The sequence below is a fragment of the Zonotrichia leucophrys genome, chromosome 6, assembly GCF_028769735.1.
Source record: "Zonotrichia leucophrys gambelii isolate GWCS_2022_RI chromosome 6, RI_Zleu_2.0, whole genome shotgun sequence".
In the NCBI taxonomy this organism is placed as follows: Eukaryota; Metazoa; Chordata; class Aves; order Passeriformes; family Passerellidae; genus Zonotrichia; species Zonotrichia leucophrys.
Window position 1 is genome coordinate 19,185,280 of NC_088176.1, and position 17,546 is coordinate 19,202,825.

Genomic DNA, 17,546 nt, shown 5'->3' on the forward strand with positions numbered 1-17,546 from the left:
AAGGTTTATAAGTGCCCCAAGGGCCTGAGAGCTCTTGGCCTGTGAGGGATTTGGCCAGTTGGATGGCTACAGCTATTGAGATGTATATGTGACATAGTACGAATTACGGATACTTTCCAGCTGTGAAATGTTCATATTGTTCTGGTTTTTTGTCCACAGGTAGTTTGCAGATGTAGAAGGAGCATCAGAGACTGTTAATATGTTGTAGAGGTGTGTGCTGAGACACAGCTTTACACCATCAGGATGTTCAGTGAACTCAGCAACCCAGGTCTACACCAATGGTAAGGATCCCAAACCAGTACTGGTTTCGTGCTCATGTCTATCAAGTTTTCCTGCATGCAGAGAAGTGGTGAAATGGCTGCACAGCACTGCAGTACAGGGCTTGGGGGGTGTTATCCACTGTAGCTGTGCAGGGAAGGGACAGCTCTAAGCAGACGAACCAGATGAAGCTCTAAGCTTGAAGAACCAGAGCTTTGCTCTGCTCAGTCAAGATTTGCAGCAAGCTTCTGGCTTTCTGTTGGAATATATTCTGCCAAACTTGGGTGTGCATTTCTCTTGAGAGGTATCTGTGAGTCTCCTTTTTAAGCTTCAGTTGGATGCCCATTTTTAGTTGGATGCCCATTCATAATACCTCAAACAGGTCTACCAGAGCAGCTTTCTGCGTTTGACCTGGTGAATGCTGGGCTATGACACCTGCAGGACACCTGGGGGAGTGTATTGCACAGGTACCTTCAGCACGCAGGGGACGCTGTTCAGCCCCCTGGCGCTCCTGTTATCCCAGTGGCCACTGATGTCCTGTGGGGGAAAGCAGGGCTACTGCAACAGACCATGAGCTGCCCTATAGTAATGAGTGACCAAGCTGAGCACCAGGGGGAGGAAGCAGATTAGCTCACAACAACTGCTGCAGCTTTCTGGTATATTTCTTGGAAACATACTGCACTGGCAGCTTGCAGAGCCAGGGCATGGCATCTTTAACCTCGTGAACATCCCCTGAAGTGAACAGAGACTTCAGCCAGCTCCACTGCTGCAAGGTGGTGCTGGTGCACAGCTATACTTCTGAAGAGTCTTGAGAAGCAGTTTGGTCATCACTTCACCCTTTAGGAAGTGGAGATGAGATTTAGGAAACTGGGCCTTGAAGGATGTGAAGTTTTGTGGTTAGAAGAGCTAGCCTCAAGCCAGGAACACAAGGGATTTTTTCCCAGAGATGCTCCTGATTTTCTAGCTATAATGGGCAAGTCTCCCCCACTTATGCCTTTTGACTTTTCCCTTGCATTGAAAATTCAGTTATTTCCATGTCAGAGGTGTATTCAGAGATTTGCTGGGTTTCTGCAAGCCTGCTGGGGTTTCCAGAAGCTAGTGATGCCAAGCCAATATTATCCCGATGTTCTAGGATTTGTCAGCCCGTATGATGGCTTGGCACCTTGCTGGCTAAACACTTTTAGCCTTGCAAAGACTTTGGGGCCATTTTCTTTGCAGTTTCCTGCTAGTCTCAAGTGGGAGAAGAACCTTGTCAAGATCTTGCATAGGACACCAGTAGTGCTGCAGTATTCACTCCTCTTAGATGTGAGAGCTAGGTGAATGCAGTACCACAAAAGTTCAGTAAAGCCCCTCAACACTGTTTTTTCTTGGACTCTCACCAGGTTCTTTCAAAGGATCTGGTTTCATCTTTTCTCTGGCTGCAGGATAAGTCTGACAGCCCCCATCACTCTCAGGGTTGGAGTGGATCACAGCTGGACTTCTTGGTTGCATGGGAGAAGGTATTGAGCTCATAGGGTAAGCTCTGCAGTCAGCCAGTACTGAGATTGCACAGTGTAACCAGACGCCATTTCTAAGCTGGTGAAACAAGAACACATGGTGACTTCTGTTCAACTCTTCCCTGTACATGCCACCTTCCTACTTCTTATTCAGAAAATAATTTGACTATACAGTCAGGACTAAAAAAATAAATAAATAAATAAAAAGAAGTAAAGCAAGACCAAGTTCTACAAATCAAGGTTGAGAGAGGATTATGCACAGGAAGCTCCCAGCTAAACAGAAATACAAAGCTGTTCTGCAGCATCCCACTCATGAATCCCCTGCATTCAAGCTTTGAATTTGTCTCCACACATTTTCATGACAGCCATTTTGCTCAGTTTTCTGGCTATATTTGTAATTACTCTTCTATAGCTGACCTTCATGGCCTTTTACGCAATCCTGGATGTGACTGTGTTCTTCCTGTTCTGGGTCAGACTGTGTGCCTTGGGCTTACTGATTCTTGTCTGCATAAAATACTCTGTTTTCATTGCTCTCATTTCCCTTTACACCCTTCCACGTTTCCCCATGTGAATCTTGAGTCTGAAGGTATGGGGAAGGGATAACATCTCATTGCTGCATACATTAGCTGGAGAGCAGTCTGGAGATCTGTGCTGCAGCACAAGCCTGTCCTGGGAGGCTACACCAGAGTTCAGGTGATTTGGGCTGTTTCAGACTAAATTTGTCTCTTTGGTGCAGTGACTCACCATGGTGAGGCAGGTCTGGTGAATGACCTGCTGGCACCCAGGAAGCTCTGTCTTCACTGGAGAGCTCACCCTGCCACTCAGAAATGCCTTGCTTTCCTTCAAGACCATCTTTGCCTGAGCATCTTTTTACCAAGAGATACTCCCACACAATTGTTCCCCTAACTGCTGTGTAGGGAGATTATTTATGGCTCAAGCTGTGCTGAGGCCCCACCTCCCACGTCCCCAGGACAGGTTTTATCATGCTGTCATTTCTGCCTTCATCTTGACAGAGCAATGCTGGTTCAGGAGGAAGCCTGCTCCCGGTGCGGGTGCTGCCTGGGGCTGGGACAGAGTCTGAGAGGATTTCTGTGACAGCAGGTGTGCCTGGGGCATGACAGAAATACGTTGTTACAGCTCATTCTGAGGCCCAGCATACAGTGTTTGCTACAGCCTCTCTACAACTCCACTCTTCCAAGCCCCCGTTCCTCCTGCAAGAGGGAGCAGCACAAGGCAGGGAACTGGGACACTGGGTAGAGCACTGGCAGATGGGCAGGCAGCAGCCATCCCTCATGTAGAGTCTGCATGGGCTCTTCTCTCTGGTAAGACATTTTGCAGTCTATATCCTCTTCTAGAATGTCTTTCACCCTGAAAAATCCCACCACGGTCCCACATGAGAGTCCCATGCAGGGGAGCTGCCAAGAGGCACAGGACAGTACAGGTTTGCTCTCCCCTGTTCCAGGTCTGGGTGGGAGGGGCGTCAGGAAGGATCTCAGGCACTGTCTTTTTGCCCTGACATAGCCACAGAACAGCATTTGTACAGGACTATCCAAGGGAGGGTGTTTTCACCATTTATCTTTAACCACAAGTCTAATGCAATACAGATAAGTGCATCGACCCATTAAAGACTTGGCTTGTGCTGCAATGGCTTTTGTAATATATGGCTAGGATGTGGTTGGGTGTTGGCACTGGAGGTAGAAGGCATTAATTAGAGACATGTAGTTATGGCTAGGCCCTGAGGGAACACGTGCAACTTAATTGGTTGCCCTGGAGCCCTCTTATGTGGAGGTGAGGGGAGTTCAGCTTCCCTTGCTTTCACTGGGACTCATCACCTGTGTGGCTGGAGTTGCTATTTCCACAATGCTTCCAGTCAGTTGGGTTGTGAAGAGCCCATCTGCTGATGAAGTGACTGTCCCCCCTTGCAGGCCTACTCTGTGCCCTGAGGCTACCGTACAGCCCCAATGATTTTGACAGCCATGAGGCAGAATATGCCCTTGCACCCTTTGCAATGCCTTTAGCTCAAAGCACACCAGAGAGGAAATGGCTCTGACAGCCTCCCTAGGCTCAGAGAAGCAGCCCTGGGGTGCAGCTTCAGCACCTTTCTAGAGACTGATCCATGTGCCTTAGGGCAAGCTGAGCATGAGCATCTCCTGGAGCCAGCTGCGGGAAAGGGCTCTTGTCTAACCCCTCTTCACCCAGATTTCATCTAGATCTGTACAGTTGTTCGGACATTATGATATGTCAGGTTGATCTCTTCCAAACTGGAAGTTCATTGTTGTGCTGCCCTAATGATATCCAGACCCTTCTGCCTTTGGGAGGGAAAACTCTATTGCAGACTTATGAAGATGACCAAGGACAGTGCTGGCAATATTTAGAAAACCCCTAGAAGCTCCCTTTTGCATGACCTGGGAGCTGAAAGGGATGACATGGAGTAGAGTGTACTCTAATACAGGAAGGACATGGTACCTGCAGGCAAGGACTGGAGGTCCTGAAGTACCCAAATGATAGTAAAGAGGGTTCCCAGTGCACTGCACTCCTATTTCTCCAGCTAAGCCCACTGGATTGGAGCTGGGAGCTGAGGTGTGGGGAACATCTTGTCCCCTTCTGTCATCTGCCAGAGGGGTTTTCTGCTCCTCCTGTCCTGCATCAGCTGCAGAGGGATTCACAGCAGGAGGGATCAGGAGAGCCAGGGCTAAATCCTGAAAAATCCTGATCCAAGTGAGGCTTATGTCAGTGCTAGCCAGACCCATGTATGTGGACACCTCTTTCATGAGTTTTAGGGCTGTGGGAAGGTGAGTGGGATATGGAGCAGGACACTGTGGGGAGAGCAACAGCTACTGCATCGGCAGGGGAAACACATGCTCTGGACAGAAATGTGTTTTCTGTGAATGATCTGGATCTCCAGTCAGGGTGTCAGGAAAAGACCTCTCTTACCTTCTGCAGCTCTCAGCAGGGCTGCCTGCAGGTGCTGGGAAGGCACAGACATGCTTTGTCCCGGTATGGACACACTGGGGAAGCTCTGAGCTCTTCCACTTGGTTAAATTTGTCACTCTGGCTGTGGCTTAGAGAAAAGCCTTCCCCCTCCCCGCCCTCCTGCCATCAAGAAGCTGCTGAAGGAATCAGGTCGTTGATCCTTCAGCAGTGAGGCCCCTAATTAGCCCAGCTTCTTGGAGTCTGCCAGAAAAGCCGGCTGTGTCTAAGGCAGCTGAGTCCCACAGTCCTCAGTGGGGGCGAGAGGCCCCTCACAGGCAGGAGCCTGGAGAGGGAAGGAGAAAATGGCAGCACTTTGATGCATTAAATATGAGGAAAGCCTACCCTGCCTGATGCTTTTTCTCCATGCCTGGGAGGGCAGAAGGAGACACACTTTCTGGGTGGCTGTGGGGGCAGGTGAGCTTGGAATTGGACTAGCTGCCAGCCTGGAAAGCAGCAAGGAGAGGCAGCTCTTCCTGAATTGTCTTGTAGATACAATGCGCACATGAAGCCCCAGCTCCCCTGGGCTTCTTGTCTCACATACATTTAATAATGGTTGCTGGGCTGGGTAATAAAGTGCTGTTTAATAGCAAATCGATCTGGCAACCTCTGAGGGCACAAAGTGCTGGCTGCCAGTCCAAGTGGCTGCCACAAGCAGACCCAGTGCACTGGCAGCATAGGGTCCTGCAGCCCTGCCACAGCCCCCCTCACCTTGGCACCCAGCTGTCCCATATGACCTCTGCTCACACGTGCCACTGGTGCCAGTGGAGTCCCTGTGCCAAGGCAGGAGACAAAGGATAGGTGACTTTCCCCCCTTGTATCTAGAAGTGGTTTCCTGAGGTTCGTGCAGCATTTACCATCCTTGGGGTGCCTAGTGACACTGTGATATCAAGTTCCTGGTGGCCTGAGACAGACACCTTGGCACCCCTGCTGTAGTGTGCTTCAGGTGATGACCTTTGGAGAGATAAGTGTCTGGCACAGAACCTGTACTCTGGGGCGAGGACTCGCTGATGTTGGTTGGTAGCCTGGACCATATAGCAGCTTTTGTCTTCTCATCCTCCTCGTTCTTAAGCCATGATGGGGCACGGGGGAGCCTGTACCCTTTGGCGTAGGGCACAAGGCACAGGCCGTGCATGCTCACGCATGCCACGTGCCAGTGGCAGGCCGTTCATATTCATGTGCACGCTGCTGAACGGAGAAATGGACACCAGGACACGGGGACGTGAGTGGTGTGGCGTTGGAACAGGCACACCGGCATCCGGGGTGGCGCTGCCCGTGCATGAGACCCGGCTGGCACTGGCACGGGGGGGGGTGCACACCGGAACCTGAGCGTGTGGAGGCTGCTGCACGGGCGGGGGACCCGCCAGCCTGCCCGCACACGGGGACAGGCGCCCCGGTGTGAATCCGGCCGCTCCTCGTGCTCGGTGCCACCGGGTGGGGCGGGGCTTGGCGCCCGGCGGGGGTTTCCCATTGGCTGTTGTGGCTGTCAGCGGGGCGGAGTGACAGCCCCGGGCCGGGATTAGCGCGGCAGGGAGCGGCGGGTTGCGGCCGGTGGCACGGTGCGGCACCGTATCGTACCGAACTGCACTGTACTGTCTCGTACTGTACCGCAGCGTGCCCTCCGGGCCGGGCCGGGCCGTGCCGTGCCGTGTCGTGCCGTGCCGGCAGCAGCGCGGAGGAGCGGCGCGGAGGATGCGGTGGCGGCGGCGGCACTGCCGGTGAGACGTGGGGAGCGGAGCGGGGCGGGGCGCGGCGGGGACCGGAGGCCGAAACGGGGCGTCTGGGGAGCGGGGAAAGTTGCAGCAGTTGTTGCAGAGACCGGGGCGTCTCTGCGCCCTCCCGGCGGCGGTGACCGGCGGGCGGCGGCGCGGGGCTGCGGTGGCACCCGGCGGGGCCGAGACCAGCTCCGGCCCCCGAGTGCCGGTGCGACGGGAAGGGCGCCGGGCCGATGCCCAGGCATGGGGAGATCGTGGCGGACAGCTCCGCCAGCCCCCCTGGCCGGGGGTGCTCCCTCTTCATCCGGATGGATGTCACATCCACTCAGGGCTGATCCCGCCAAACGGGAGGTGCCGGGCGAGGGAAGCCGGGCAGGGGGGGCCGGGGAGTGAAGAGCATGTTCAGCCTCAGCTCCAAGGCGGGGACACGTCTCCTGCCTGGACAACACAGCTGAAAGAGGTCACCTGTTTGCACCACAGCCTCAGGGCCTCCAGACATCCCGCTTCGGTCACCAGTTCCTCCCCTCAAACTGCTCTGTGTCCCTCCGGAGGGCAGACTCATCTCCCAGGGGCCCCAGCCCCTCAGGTAGCCCGGCAGCCACAGCCTGGTTTCCCCCATCCCCTGCCATGGGTTCCATGTCCAGCACGCAAATACGGCCCATCGTGTGAATTTAACCCCCAGCCCTGCACCTCTTGCCTCTCTCCCATCGCTGTGCCGTTCTCCACCCAATCTCTTCTCATCCTCCTCCAGTTCCTACGCCTTGTCCCCGCACTCCCGCGGCGTGGGTGTGTGCTTCCCCCGGAGTATAAGCAGTGCCTGCTGCCTTCGCTCCGCATCGCCCCATTCTGCCAGGCAAGCGCTTGCATGGGGAGAAGCCGGCCCCTGTTGCACTGGGTATGGCTCAAAGCAATGGCCAGTAAGCATCCCTGGACATTCCTTTGTCCCTTAAGAAGGGACAGCCAGGAGGAACAAGTTTCTTGTGAGATGTTTTCTTGAACCAATTTAATCCCCCAATGATGTGCAGCCCCTGGCTATCACACTGCAGCTCCTGAGTTTTTCTCTTTGAATGTGTGCCCAGGGTTGCCCAGGCAGACACCCTGTGAGATTTTCTTTGCAGAACTTCTCCTGCCTTTAGGCAGCAGGACCAGCAACGCTTTCTCCAGCCCACCAGTGCTTTACAGCTCAACCCATTCATCACAGTGATTTAAGGAGCATGCTTTTGATTCACAATTGAAATCAGCAACCAGGAAGCTGTAGCTCATTCATTCCATCATTGGTTTTTCATCTCAGTTGCATTTGTGCATTTTACTTTTCATTATTAAATAAAAGCTCACTCCACTGCAGGGTGTAGCTCCAGCTTTGGTGGGTCAAAGGCAGGCATGGCCTTTACTCTAAATTTGATAATTCTGTTTTGATAACCAGGAGGACATTCTGCTTATCCCTGTTATTCTAGTAATAACTCACATGTTTTGAGATAGGCTGGTTTTTGTAGATATGTTATGTTGCAGAGAAAACAAACTATTCCTAGAGATAAATTTTTTCCTTGACATATGTCTTAGTCTGCATTGAGATAAAAAGTAGGATTTCATTTGCAATATATAAACCCCACATCTTCATTATTTAGCAGTTAACTTCAGCAACTTTGAATGTGAACACAACCATAACAGGAGAAAAATATTGTAAAAATAGTACATAATAAATTAATCAGGAGAATAAAATTTTTAGTGAGCGAATTAGAGATTGCTGTTGCTCAGCAGGACAGATTTTTTCATCAGTGTGATAGTGCAGATAAATGGGTGCCTACCCCACAGGTGTGGTTTGGGTTATTTCATTAATAGTTTTGTCTGTGCATCTCTGGAGTCTAAACACTTGAAAATTCAGCCCTACATCCTTTAGGAATTTAATTCTGTCTGGTTTGATCTCAGAAACAGGGAGAAGAAAATCATGCTTTCCTGTTTGCAGCTGGCATATGGTTTCTCACTTTCAAATGATGAAAGTGAGGGACTCAGTATCTTGGCATCTGTCAGAAGGCACAAGCAGCCAAGGCAGAATCTTCCCTGCACGTTAGGAATTTGAAGAAATTCAGGGAAGAATAAGTACAAGTTTTAGCTCCACTGGGAGAAAGAAAAATGTCAGCAGTCCTGCTAGTGGGGTTGATGGGGGCTCCGGGTCCCGCCTTTCCCTGCAGCCACCCCCTGCTGCTGTGGGGTGGCTGGTCTCATGTCTGGGTATATGGTCTCTGGGCAGAGACAGGCAGGCGAGTGAGCTGTGTGCAGGGCATGCTTGCTGTGTTCCCCCAGGCTGGGATTGTCTGTTAGCACTGCTTTTTGAATTTACTGGTGTTGGCAGCTCTGTCTGCACCATCAGTAGTGGCTGTGACATGTGTTGGTGTGACACAGTTTAAACCCAGGCTGACCTCCAAAGACAGAGGCTCCTTGCCCTTGCTGCTCATATTAAACTCCTTGAGCAAGTATAATTGGAGGATGTCTCAGCTATGCAGTAGATACTTTTTCCCCCTTACTTTAGTAGGCTGTAGGCTGTGAGTAGTAAATATATTCAGCCTAAAGCAGAATGAATGAAATCCATTTTAAAGTGCATTCTATCGCAGTGTCTAGGGTATGGGACTGTGGGGAAAGTGCCTGAGCATCCTGGCATCCTGGGGAGAATGCAAACACTCAGGGTGCCTGGCGACCAAACAAAGGGCTGCCAGCATCCCTGCAGTGGTGCTGCTGTGATACCCTTGATGAACCTTGCCTGCTTCTTGCAGCAGGAGGGGATTTACTGGGGGCTGTCTCACGTGGCACATATCTTTCTTATGCCATGAGGACAGGGCACTTTTGGCCTGTCCTCCCCATGGCCCCAGACTCTTTTCCGTTCCTTCCCTTCCATAACCAGCCCCTTGCCCTTGTTTCAGACCTGCCTGAGGATGCATCGCCTCTTGTCTCAGACATCTCAGGGGTGCTGGGAACCTGCCTTGCTGTGCCTGTGCCACCCTGCTGGGCTCCGGACTTGACACCTCTGTGCCCTCTTCTGGCAGGATGGCCCAAGCAGGGGCACCTGTCCGCTTCCACCCCGAGGAGAGCTGCACTGCCTCGCCCCCGCCCTTTGCCCACAGGGTGAACCGGCGGCCCTGGCTGGCGGGGGGCAGCCCTGAGGCCGGGCGGTGCAGCCCCCCACCCTGCCTCAGCCCCAGCCTCAACGCCGGCCGCCTCCACCTGCTGCGCAAGGGCCTGGCGCCCGATGCCCGCCGCTGCCCGCTCGGCCTCTACAACAGCACCGGCTCCTTGGCCCGCAGGCCGGCTGAGGCGGCGCCCTTTGGCGGCGGGAGCTGCCCGGGCACGGGCCGGCTGACTGCCCCCTGCACCCCGCGGTGGGGCCGGCCCAGCCCGGCTGCCGCCTCCCTGGGCAGCTGCAGTCCGCCAGCCCCAGAGGGACACAGCTCTGTGGTCACCTTCCGCTTCATTGAGAAGGCCAGTGTGCGGACAGTGGGCTGCCCAACAACCCCCCATCTCCGCTGGGAGAATGGCCCCTACAGCCTCAGCCGCAGCCTGGAGCTCGGTGGGGACGTGGGATCCCTCCAGCCCCAGCCCCTGCCTCAGGAGCGGCTTCTGCAGACGCTGAAGCTGGAGGCCTCCGCGTCTGACCCGCTTCTGGCCGGGGGCAGGACTCCAGGGGGGACACATCCCTGTGGGAAGGAGTTCTGTGCCCTTGACACCAGCTGCCTCTGCCGATCCCTGACCAATGGGCTGCCAGAGGAGTTCCCCACCTTTGCCAGGAGTCCCCTGAAGCCAGAGCCTCGACATCAGGTAGGTACCAGGGTCTCCACACTGGGCATGGCTCTGCCCTAGAGATGCATTGTCCACTCATTGCTCTCCTCTCTGCAGGGCAGCGTCGGGCTGTATCCCCGACAGAGCTCTGCCCATGCCCAGCGCGTTGCCAAGGCCAAGTGGGAATTCTTCTATGGCTCCTCAGATACCCCAAAGACAGGTAAGAAGTTGCAGGTGGATGCCATTGGGTGGGTGGGCCCACCCCTCCTTTTAAGTCTGTATTTTTGGCAGGACAGTGCCCAACAAAGAGCTGAGATTTCCCCAAGATTGGCCAGCCTATGTCCTCCTGGGGTCAGGTGATGTGTGTACCAACCTCCTTGCAAAATCCCCTGTGGCCATGCAAAAGAGGTGCCAAAGAGCCCCTGGCTCTGGCTGCCTCTGCAGAAGAGCTTTTGCGTTATGATGGGGTCTCAGGGCTGGCGGGAGATGCACTAGCACTGACAGCCTGTCTCTGCCTCTCGCACTCTTTCTCCTTCTGCCTCCTCTTCACTGTTTCCCTGTGTCCATCAACATTCTAGAGTCACTATTCCTGGAGGTGTTCAAGAAACAACTGAAATGGCACTTACTGCTATGGTTTTGTTGACATGGTGGTGTTTGCTCAAAGGTTGGATTTGATGATCTTGGAGGTCTTTTCCAAGCTTAACGATTCCATGACATGTGACCACACTCTCAGTGGGGTGGGTGGGGGGGTGTGTGTGTGTGAGTGATGCTGCAGGATTTGCTCCTCAGAGCTCCCCATTGCAGCTCCCCATAGCTCTGAATGCTTGGGCCTTCCTTGCAGGCTCCTCTGCCCCCGACTCCGCTCCCCTGGCTGAGCTCCCCCAGAAGTCTGTCTCCCCACTGCCAGCCAAGCCACCAGAGCTGGTACCTGAGCACAGCCTGAGCCATGTGGAGGTGGAGATAGAAGTGTCTCCTTTGAGCAGCCAGAAGCCTGGCTCCTGTGAAACTGGCATTATAAGGAGGACAGTGAAGTACTCTGAAACAGACCTGGACACTGTGCCACTGAGGTGCTATCGTGAAACCAACATCGATGATATCCTGGCTGAGAAGGAGGAGGTGGATTCAGCAATTGAGAGCCAGAAGGACAGTGAGAGCAACCCAAGTTTTGTGGGCACGCCAGGCAGAAGGAACAGCACACCAGAGGAGCCACCTGCTCCAGGTACCGGCTGCTCCAAGGATGGGCTGCAAGACAGGGACGTGGATGAGGACGATGAGGTCTTTGAGGCGATGAGGAAGGAAAACAGGGAAAGGTGAGGCTCTGTGTGCAAAGGCAAAATCTCCTGTCACTCTCATTATTGTACCCTGCATGGCAAAACAAGCTCTGCTGAAGTGTCTGTGCCAAAATCCCAGTAGCAACATGCCAGCTGTGTGTGAGGGTGGGATGGGGTCCTGGATCACCCAGGGATTGGTGCTGCCCTCACTGCCCTGTGGAAGAGTAAGCCAGCACAGGGGATCCAGCTCTGGATGCTGTGCCATGGACCTCACTCACCCAGGGTGAGCCCTGCAGCTCAGGTTGCTCATCTGAGCCGAGGCTTCCCAGCATGAGTCCTGCCAGGTCAGTTACATCCTGCCATGGTGCTGCCAGGTGTTGGGGTGACAGTGTCAGGACACCAGAGGACAGGTTGTGTCCTAGAGCTACTCTGGGCTGCCAGGTGCTGCTGGGATGTCCTCCCCACAGATGTGCTTCAGCAGTGGGAGCAGTTCTATTTGCTCAGCCTCATTAAGTATTTGCCATTTTCAGAAAAGCGCAGGGGATATGTTGGGATCAAAAAAGCATTTTGTTGCCTTCTATGTAATTTTTCACATGTGTGGCAAAACACCCTGTGCTGGGAGGCTGATGGAGTGGGTGGCATGAAGATTATCATTCAGCTGCCTACCCATGGGCAGCAAGTGTGCTCCCAGCTGCTGTCTGCCCCATCCAGACACTGGCAATGAGCACATATGGGAGATGGCATTCGTGCCACAAATGGTGGCATGAAACTCTGCCCATGGAGTTTCTGCTGGAGTGGTAGTTTGACCATGAGAAGTGATGGGCATCATCAGGTCCAGAGCACTGTGTGACAGCCATCTGAAGGGAAAGGCCCTGTGCAGGAATGTTCTGACATGTACTTTGTCAAGTGAGTCAATTGAGTGAGGTGACGAGGTTCAGCATCATCAGCAAATGCTCCATGGGAGTAGGGACAGGTCTCATCTGGGAAGCAGAAAACTAGGGTGATGCCTGGAATGCCACGTGGCAGCATGAGCTTACCTAGCTGTGCAGAAGGTAGGTGGGGAGCATTTAGGTGGAAGGAAGGGAAAAGGGAGGTTTTGATGTCAGCAGAAGTTAAAAATAATTAAATACATACATTAATAATACATTAATACAGAAGTGCCCCTGCCCTGGGAAAAAAAGAGTGAAAGTGCTGAGCTAACAAGGAGGGAAGGTGTGTATCTCAAGGGGAATTGAACTCCTGTCAGTTTGTCCAGCCCTTGCATCTCTATTGGAGGGGACAAATACATGCCAGCAGCTCTGTCCTCAAAAATTTGGGTTCTAGAGAAAAGCTGAAAATAAGCCATTTGTAATGTGGGGGATTTTTCCAAATAGATGTTTGAGTGAGGTATAAAGTTATTGCAAGTTCTTCAATTTGCTGTAACAGTATTTTTGCAGTGTTATTTTGTTTCCAGATATCTTTGAGGCCACTGTGAATTTTATGAGCTGTAAGCCTAGACCAGTTTTTTTGTCCTCTGAGACACCCTACTGTAGCTCCCCAGCCAGTGCTGAAAGCTTGGATGTGTCCTTAAACAGCCACTGTTGCTCCTAAAAGATGGTGCTGCCAGTATAGTTACCAATGTGTGTATGGGGGTGTCATGTTCATTTGGCACAGCTTCTTTGTAGACCAGTTGTTTTTTTCCCCTGCAGTCCCCTGAATATTCCCCTAGTAAGTGCAGACCCTGTAGACAGTGTCTTGAAAATCACGAGGCCCAAACTGCAAGCTTGTTCAGTCCCTGCATCACAGCCCTGGGTTTTTGCTTACACACTGCTTTGAGCTCTGCAGCTGCAGTCCTTATCCCTGTTTACCAGTCACCAGTATTGATGTTTTCTTCTTCAAGCTTTCTGCTTTGCTGCTCACAGGAGGGGTGAAGTTGGGGGGATGAAGAAGCCACCCTGGCTTCCTGGACCTGCTGGCACCATTCTGCTGCTGCAGGAGCTGCTGAACCCCACACCAGTCCTGGTTGCTGGGAAGGACCAGCCTTACAAAACCACTGAAGTGCTTTTTGATGCTGATTTTCAGCTTTTAGACATGTACATCCCTTTTAAAATCTAGCTTTAAGGGTTAGGTACTACCCTTTGGCTTGGTACTACCTTGTTGTGCTTTATGTTCTGGCTGAAGTTCAGAATCTTCTTTTGCGACTTAACCTCCCAAAATAAGAGAGCATGCTAACAGAAAAAAAAATCTACCCCAAACAAGACATGAAAAGCAATAGAAGAAATGTTGTCTTCTTCTTCCAGCAAATCTGCTTCCTGAATGTATTCAGAGTTATGTCAACTGACTCTAATGACTAGTCTAAGCCTTTACTGCCTTTGTTCCTATTAGTCCAAGAGAGCTGAGACCTCTCAGTGAGAGCAGGCTCAATTCCCTTCCTCCCTGAGCATCAGCAGACATGCTGGCTAAGCTATAGGAAGAGCCTGCTTTGGCCCTCTGCATGGGTGCCTTGGGCTGATAAGAGAGAAGAGGCTTTGCTAGGGAATGCTCTGCTCCCCTGAGAGCACAGAGGGCTGATGGGAGGCAGTGATGCCTTTTCTCCCTGCAAGCCTTGCCTAGAAAAAGCCCTTAGATATGCTGCTTGGGAAGCCTTTCCAGAGCCTTTGTGCTTGCTGCTTGTTGGCAAGAGAATAGCCACAGGGCAAGCCTTGTTGGGGATTAGAAAAATGGTTATGGTTTCAATTTCATCAAATTCTTAAGCATGTGCTTAACCTGCATCAAGCCTCTGATGTGTTGTCTAAGAGCCCAGAGTGGCCACAGAGGCACAATTCAGGTGATGCTCCTGGATGGAGCACGGGGCTCAGGCTGCAGAGGGGATGCCCAGGGTGGTGCTCCTGGATGGAGCACGGGGCTCAGGCTGCAGAGGGGATGCCCAGGGTGATGCTGGCAGGGGTCTGTCAATGAACAGGGGAGGTGCCTGCAGCTCTTGTGGGTGAGCAGGGGACAGCATGATGGCGTGAGTTGGCAGGGGGGTGTGGACAGTCAGGGGAGACTGCAGTGCCTGTGGTCTGTGCCTGTGCTTAAGCATGGGACAGAGTGAGGACACTGAGCCCTAGGAGCAGGCTGCTGCCACGCTGGAGGAGTAGTGCAGAGGAGCCTGGGAGACTGCAAGGAGCTGCTGTGGCTTGGTGGCAATATGCTTGATCACAAAAGTGAGCCCACCTACCTCTCCTGGAAACAAGATACTTTCCAATCTGCTGGTATTGTCCTCCCTGGCACAGTTTTCGCCCTGCTCATGCTGTTCAACAGCATTAGCTTGGTTTAGTCGCGTGGGGCTGGGCAGGAAGGATGGAGAATGCACATTTGCATCTGTAAAGCACATCTGCAGATATTAAAGAGGTCTCTTCTGCCTTGTCCTCACCAAAAACCTCTTCAGAAGTGGCTGCTCCTGGGGCTTCTACAGGAATTAGAAGTGTCACATGGTGCTGCACAGCCAGGGAAACACTGGCGGATAGGTGAGATCAGCCTGCACCCTGCCTTTCTTACCTGAGTCTGGCTTCACTGCACTCCTCTTGAAGCCAGCTGGCACTCTGGGGGAGTCAAGCTGCCAGCTTTTGGTCTACTGAAGTAATTGGGGTGATATTTTTGAGTGGCATGTGAAGGCTAATGAATGGAAATAATTTGGTGTGTGTTACAGCAACGCATCTTCTGATCCCTCTGTAGGAAGCTGTTTTTTCATAACAAATGTTATGACAGGCTGGAGCAGTTCCTCTCCTTTAATCAGAGGAGAGACTGGCATAAGAAGTGCTTTTCTGCTGCTTTAATAAAATGATAGCAGCTTATGAGTAAAGTAGGCTTTTAGGGCTGTGTTTGTGCCTGTACTGCTGAAGCACTGATGTTCCCTGGGCTGAAAACATCCGTGTTGTCACGGGCTTAGGCAGGTGGGCAGGCTGTACTTCACCTCATTTACAGGGCAAAACACTCAGGGCTCCAGGGTTTAGAAACTTCTGTGTTAGGCTGGACCTAGATCAGCACTGGGGACAGGCTGGACCTTTCTGTGGGGCTGATCCCTGACAAGATGATGAGCTAGGACCAGTCATGGCCTCCAGGGCCTGGGTGAGCTCAGATCCCCAAGCCCAGAGATGGGTGTGAGGCTCCCTGTGTGCTGCCTGGGGAAGCCTGGAGCTCACTGGGACTCAACATCACTTTATGGAAACAGCCAGAAGACCTTGCAGGTGAGTGTTGGTCATGCTCTGAGCACAGTACTCTGTAACCACAGTGCAGTGTTCATGGAGGAAGGTGTCATGCTGTTCTGAGCAGCTTCAGTAGGAGCCTTCTTGGTGATAAAAGGTTCATGAAAGCTCATGAAAAATTCAGCCACTTCAGATTTGGTTGGAAATGGAGCTGAACCACATCCTGCTTCTAGTACTTGAGCCCTTTATTGGATCTTAGCTCAAGTCAAGTGATTGGGAGCAGTAGCCATCTCATAAGCTTCTTATGAGGATGAGCCACTAAAGGAACAAAAGTCTGTGGTGCATTAAAGGAGAAGCATATGTCTGGAGGGAGGCCAGCACAGTCCTGCTTCCCATGGTGCTTGGGCAGGCAAGGCATTTCCTTGGTGGTCTACAGATGTCCAGAAGAGATTTCTACCCTTCTCAGTTTCCTTCTGAAGCAGTGTGTGGGCTTTTGTTTTGGGGTTTTGATCCCTTGCTCTTCAATGATCAGTTCTTCTCACTTTTTTTCCCTCTAGGATCATGGACCGAGACACACAGGGTATGCTCAAATCTCCGGTGCCCTTCCTTCTAGGGCACAGCCTCTCCAAGGATGGCATGGACTCTTTCAGCAAACATTTTGAGACCATCATGGAGTCCCATCGAGCCAAGGGCACATCTTACACCAGCCTGGACTCCATTGACATCCTTTCCTCCCCAGCCCGTACCCATGGGACCTTTTTCACTTTTGACCTTCCAACCCTCACCCCAGAAATACAGGGAAAAATCCGAGACAGCGCCAAGGTGATCGAGGAGAGCTTTGCTCCTCTGGCTCACTTAGAGCCAGACTCTGGGACCAGTTCAGCCACAGATGCCCCCTGGACAGAGAGGGAGGAGGAACAGGGGAGACGAAGGAAGGGCACTCGGCACAGCCCTTGCCACTCAGAGGACAGCTTTGGCACTCCCTTGGCCTCCAACACGAGGTGAGTGACCAAAGTTGCTTGCTGTCCAGCTGGGCCATTAAGGCTTGGTGGAATCTGATGCTGTGAGGTCTGGTTTGCATCCAGAGCCTAACTCATGTTGCTGGGGAAGGGTCAGGACTGTGTGTGCTAGATTTTCTAGGCAGTGGCTGATCAGGCCAGTGATCACCATGGTATTGTGGTAGGTGTGTTGATGGGAGCACAACTCCTTTTTCCATCTTTACCAGCTTCGTAGGTACTGGAGGACTGTGAGATTTTCTTCAGCCAATCAAGCAGGGAATGCCAGAACTTCAATCCTGTGGGTCTAGGCCTGTATGTGCTGCCCTGTGGCTGTCCTCCTTGTGGCCCCACAAGCTTTGCTGCTAACTGTGGCAATAGTTGGGATTGGGATCTGGGTTGGAGACAGCCTTGCAACCTGTGACTTCCCACCTCCCTCAGTGGCAGGAATGGCCAATCAGTGATGCCCTGCATTGCTGGGGAGATGTGGTGGCCCCCACAGCCAGTGGCCTTGGGTCATACAGCCTTGTTGCTTATGCCAAGGCTCTGGTGTACCTCAGCATATAATAGTTGAGACCATGCTTTTATCTTGACCTTGTATGTGGGAAGTATGTCTAAGTGCAGACCTACAAAGACCTCCCCTGGGATGCCTGCACCTACTCCAGAAGGCTTAGTTGAAAGGGATGGAGCAGAGACTGAACCCCCTCCCTGCCCTGCCCACAGTGGGACACCCAGCAGTGACATCTCCAGCACAGGCTCTGTGAGTAGGTTATCACCCGATTTGGGCAGGGGGTGAAAGCGTGCAGGTCCCTTGCTCTCACTGGGCAGAGCTGCAGTTAAAGCAGGTTGTCCCTGTGGCTATGACAGATCTCTGCAGAGCATGTGTGGAGGCAGAGCTCCCCGGGGC

General features: G+C 52.6%; 1 protein-coding gene across 3 annotated transcripts in view; it reads left to right on the forward strand.

The window, feature by feature from the left end:
* The window catches only part of PSD (pleckstrin and Sec7 domain containing), a 42,945-nt gene that overhangs the window by 1,095 nt on the left and 24,304 nt on the right, over window positions 1–17,546 (forward strand). For 2 of the 3 annotated variants that reach the window (XM_064716558.1, XM_064716560.1), the window contains exons 1-5: window positions 6,266–6,442; window positions 9,355–10,246; window positions 10,325–10,427; window positions 11,049–11,517; window positions 16,202–16,645. In XM_064716558.1, coding sequence (XP_064572628.1) covers window positions 9,479–10,246; window positions 10,325–10,427; window positions 11,049–11,517; window positions 16,202–16,645 — 1,784 coding nt within the window. In that variant the 5' untranslated portion in view covers window positions 6,266–6,442; window positions 9,355–9,478. Of the gene's footprint in view, window positions 1–159; window positions 282–6,265; window positions 6,443–9,354; window positions 10,247–10,324; window positions 10,428–11,048; window positions 11,518–16,201; window positions 16,646–17,546 lie in introns of those variants that run through there. The other variant, XM_064716559.1, reaches the window with a different exon arrangement.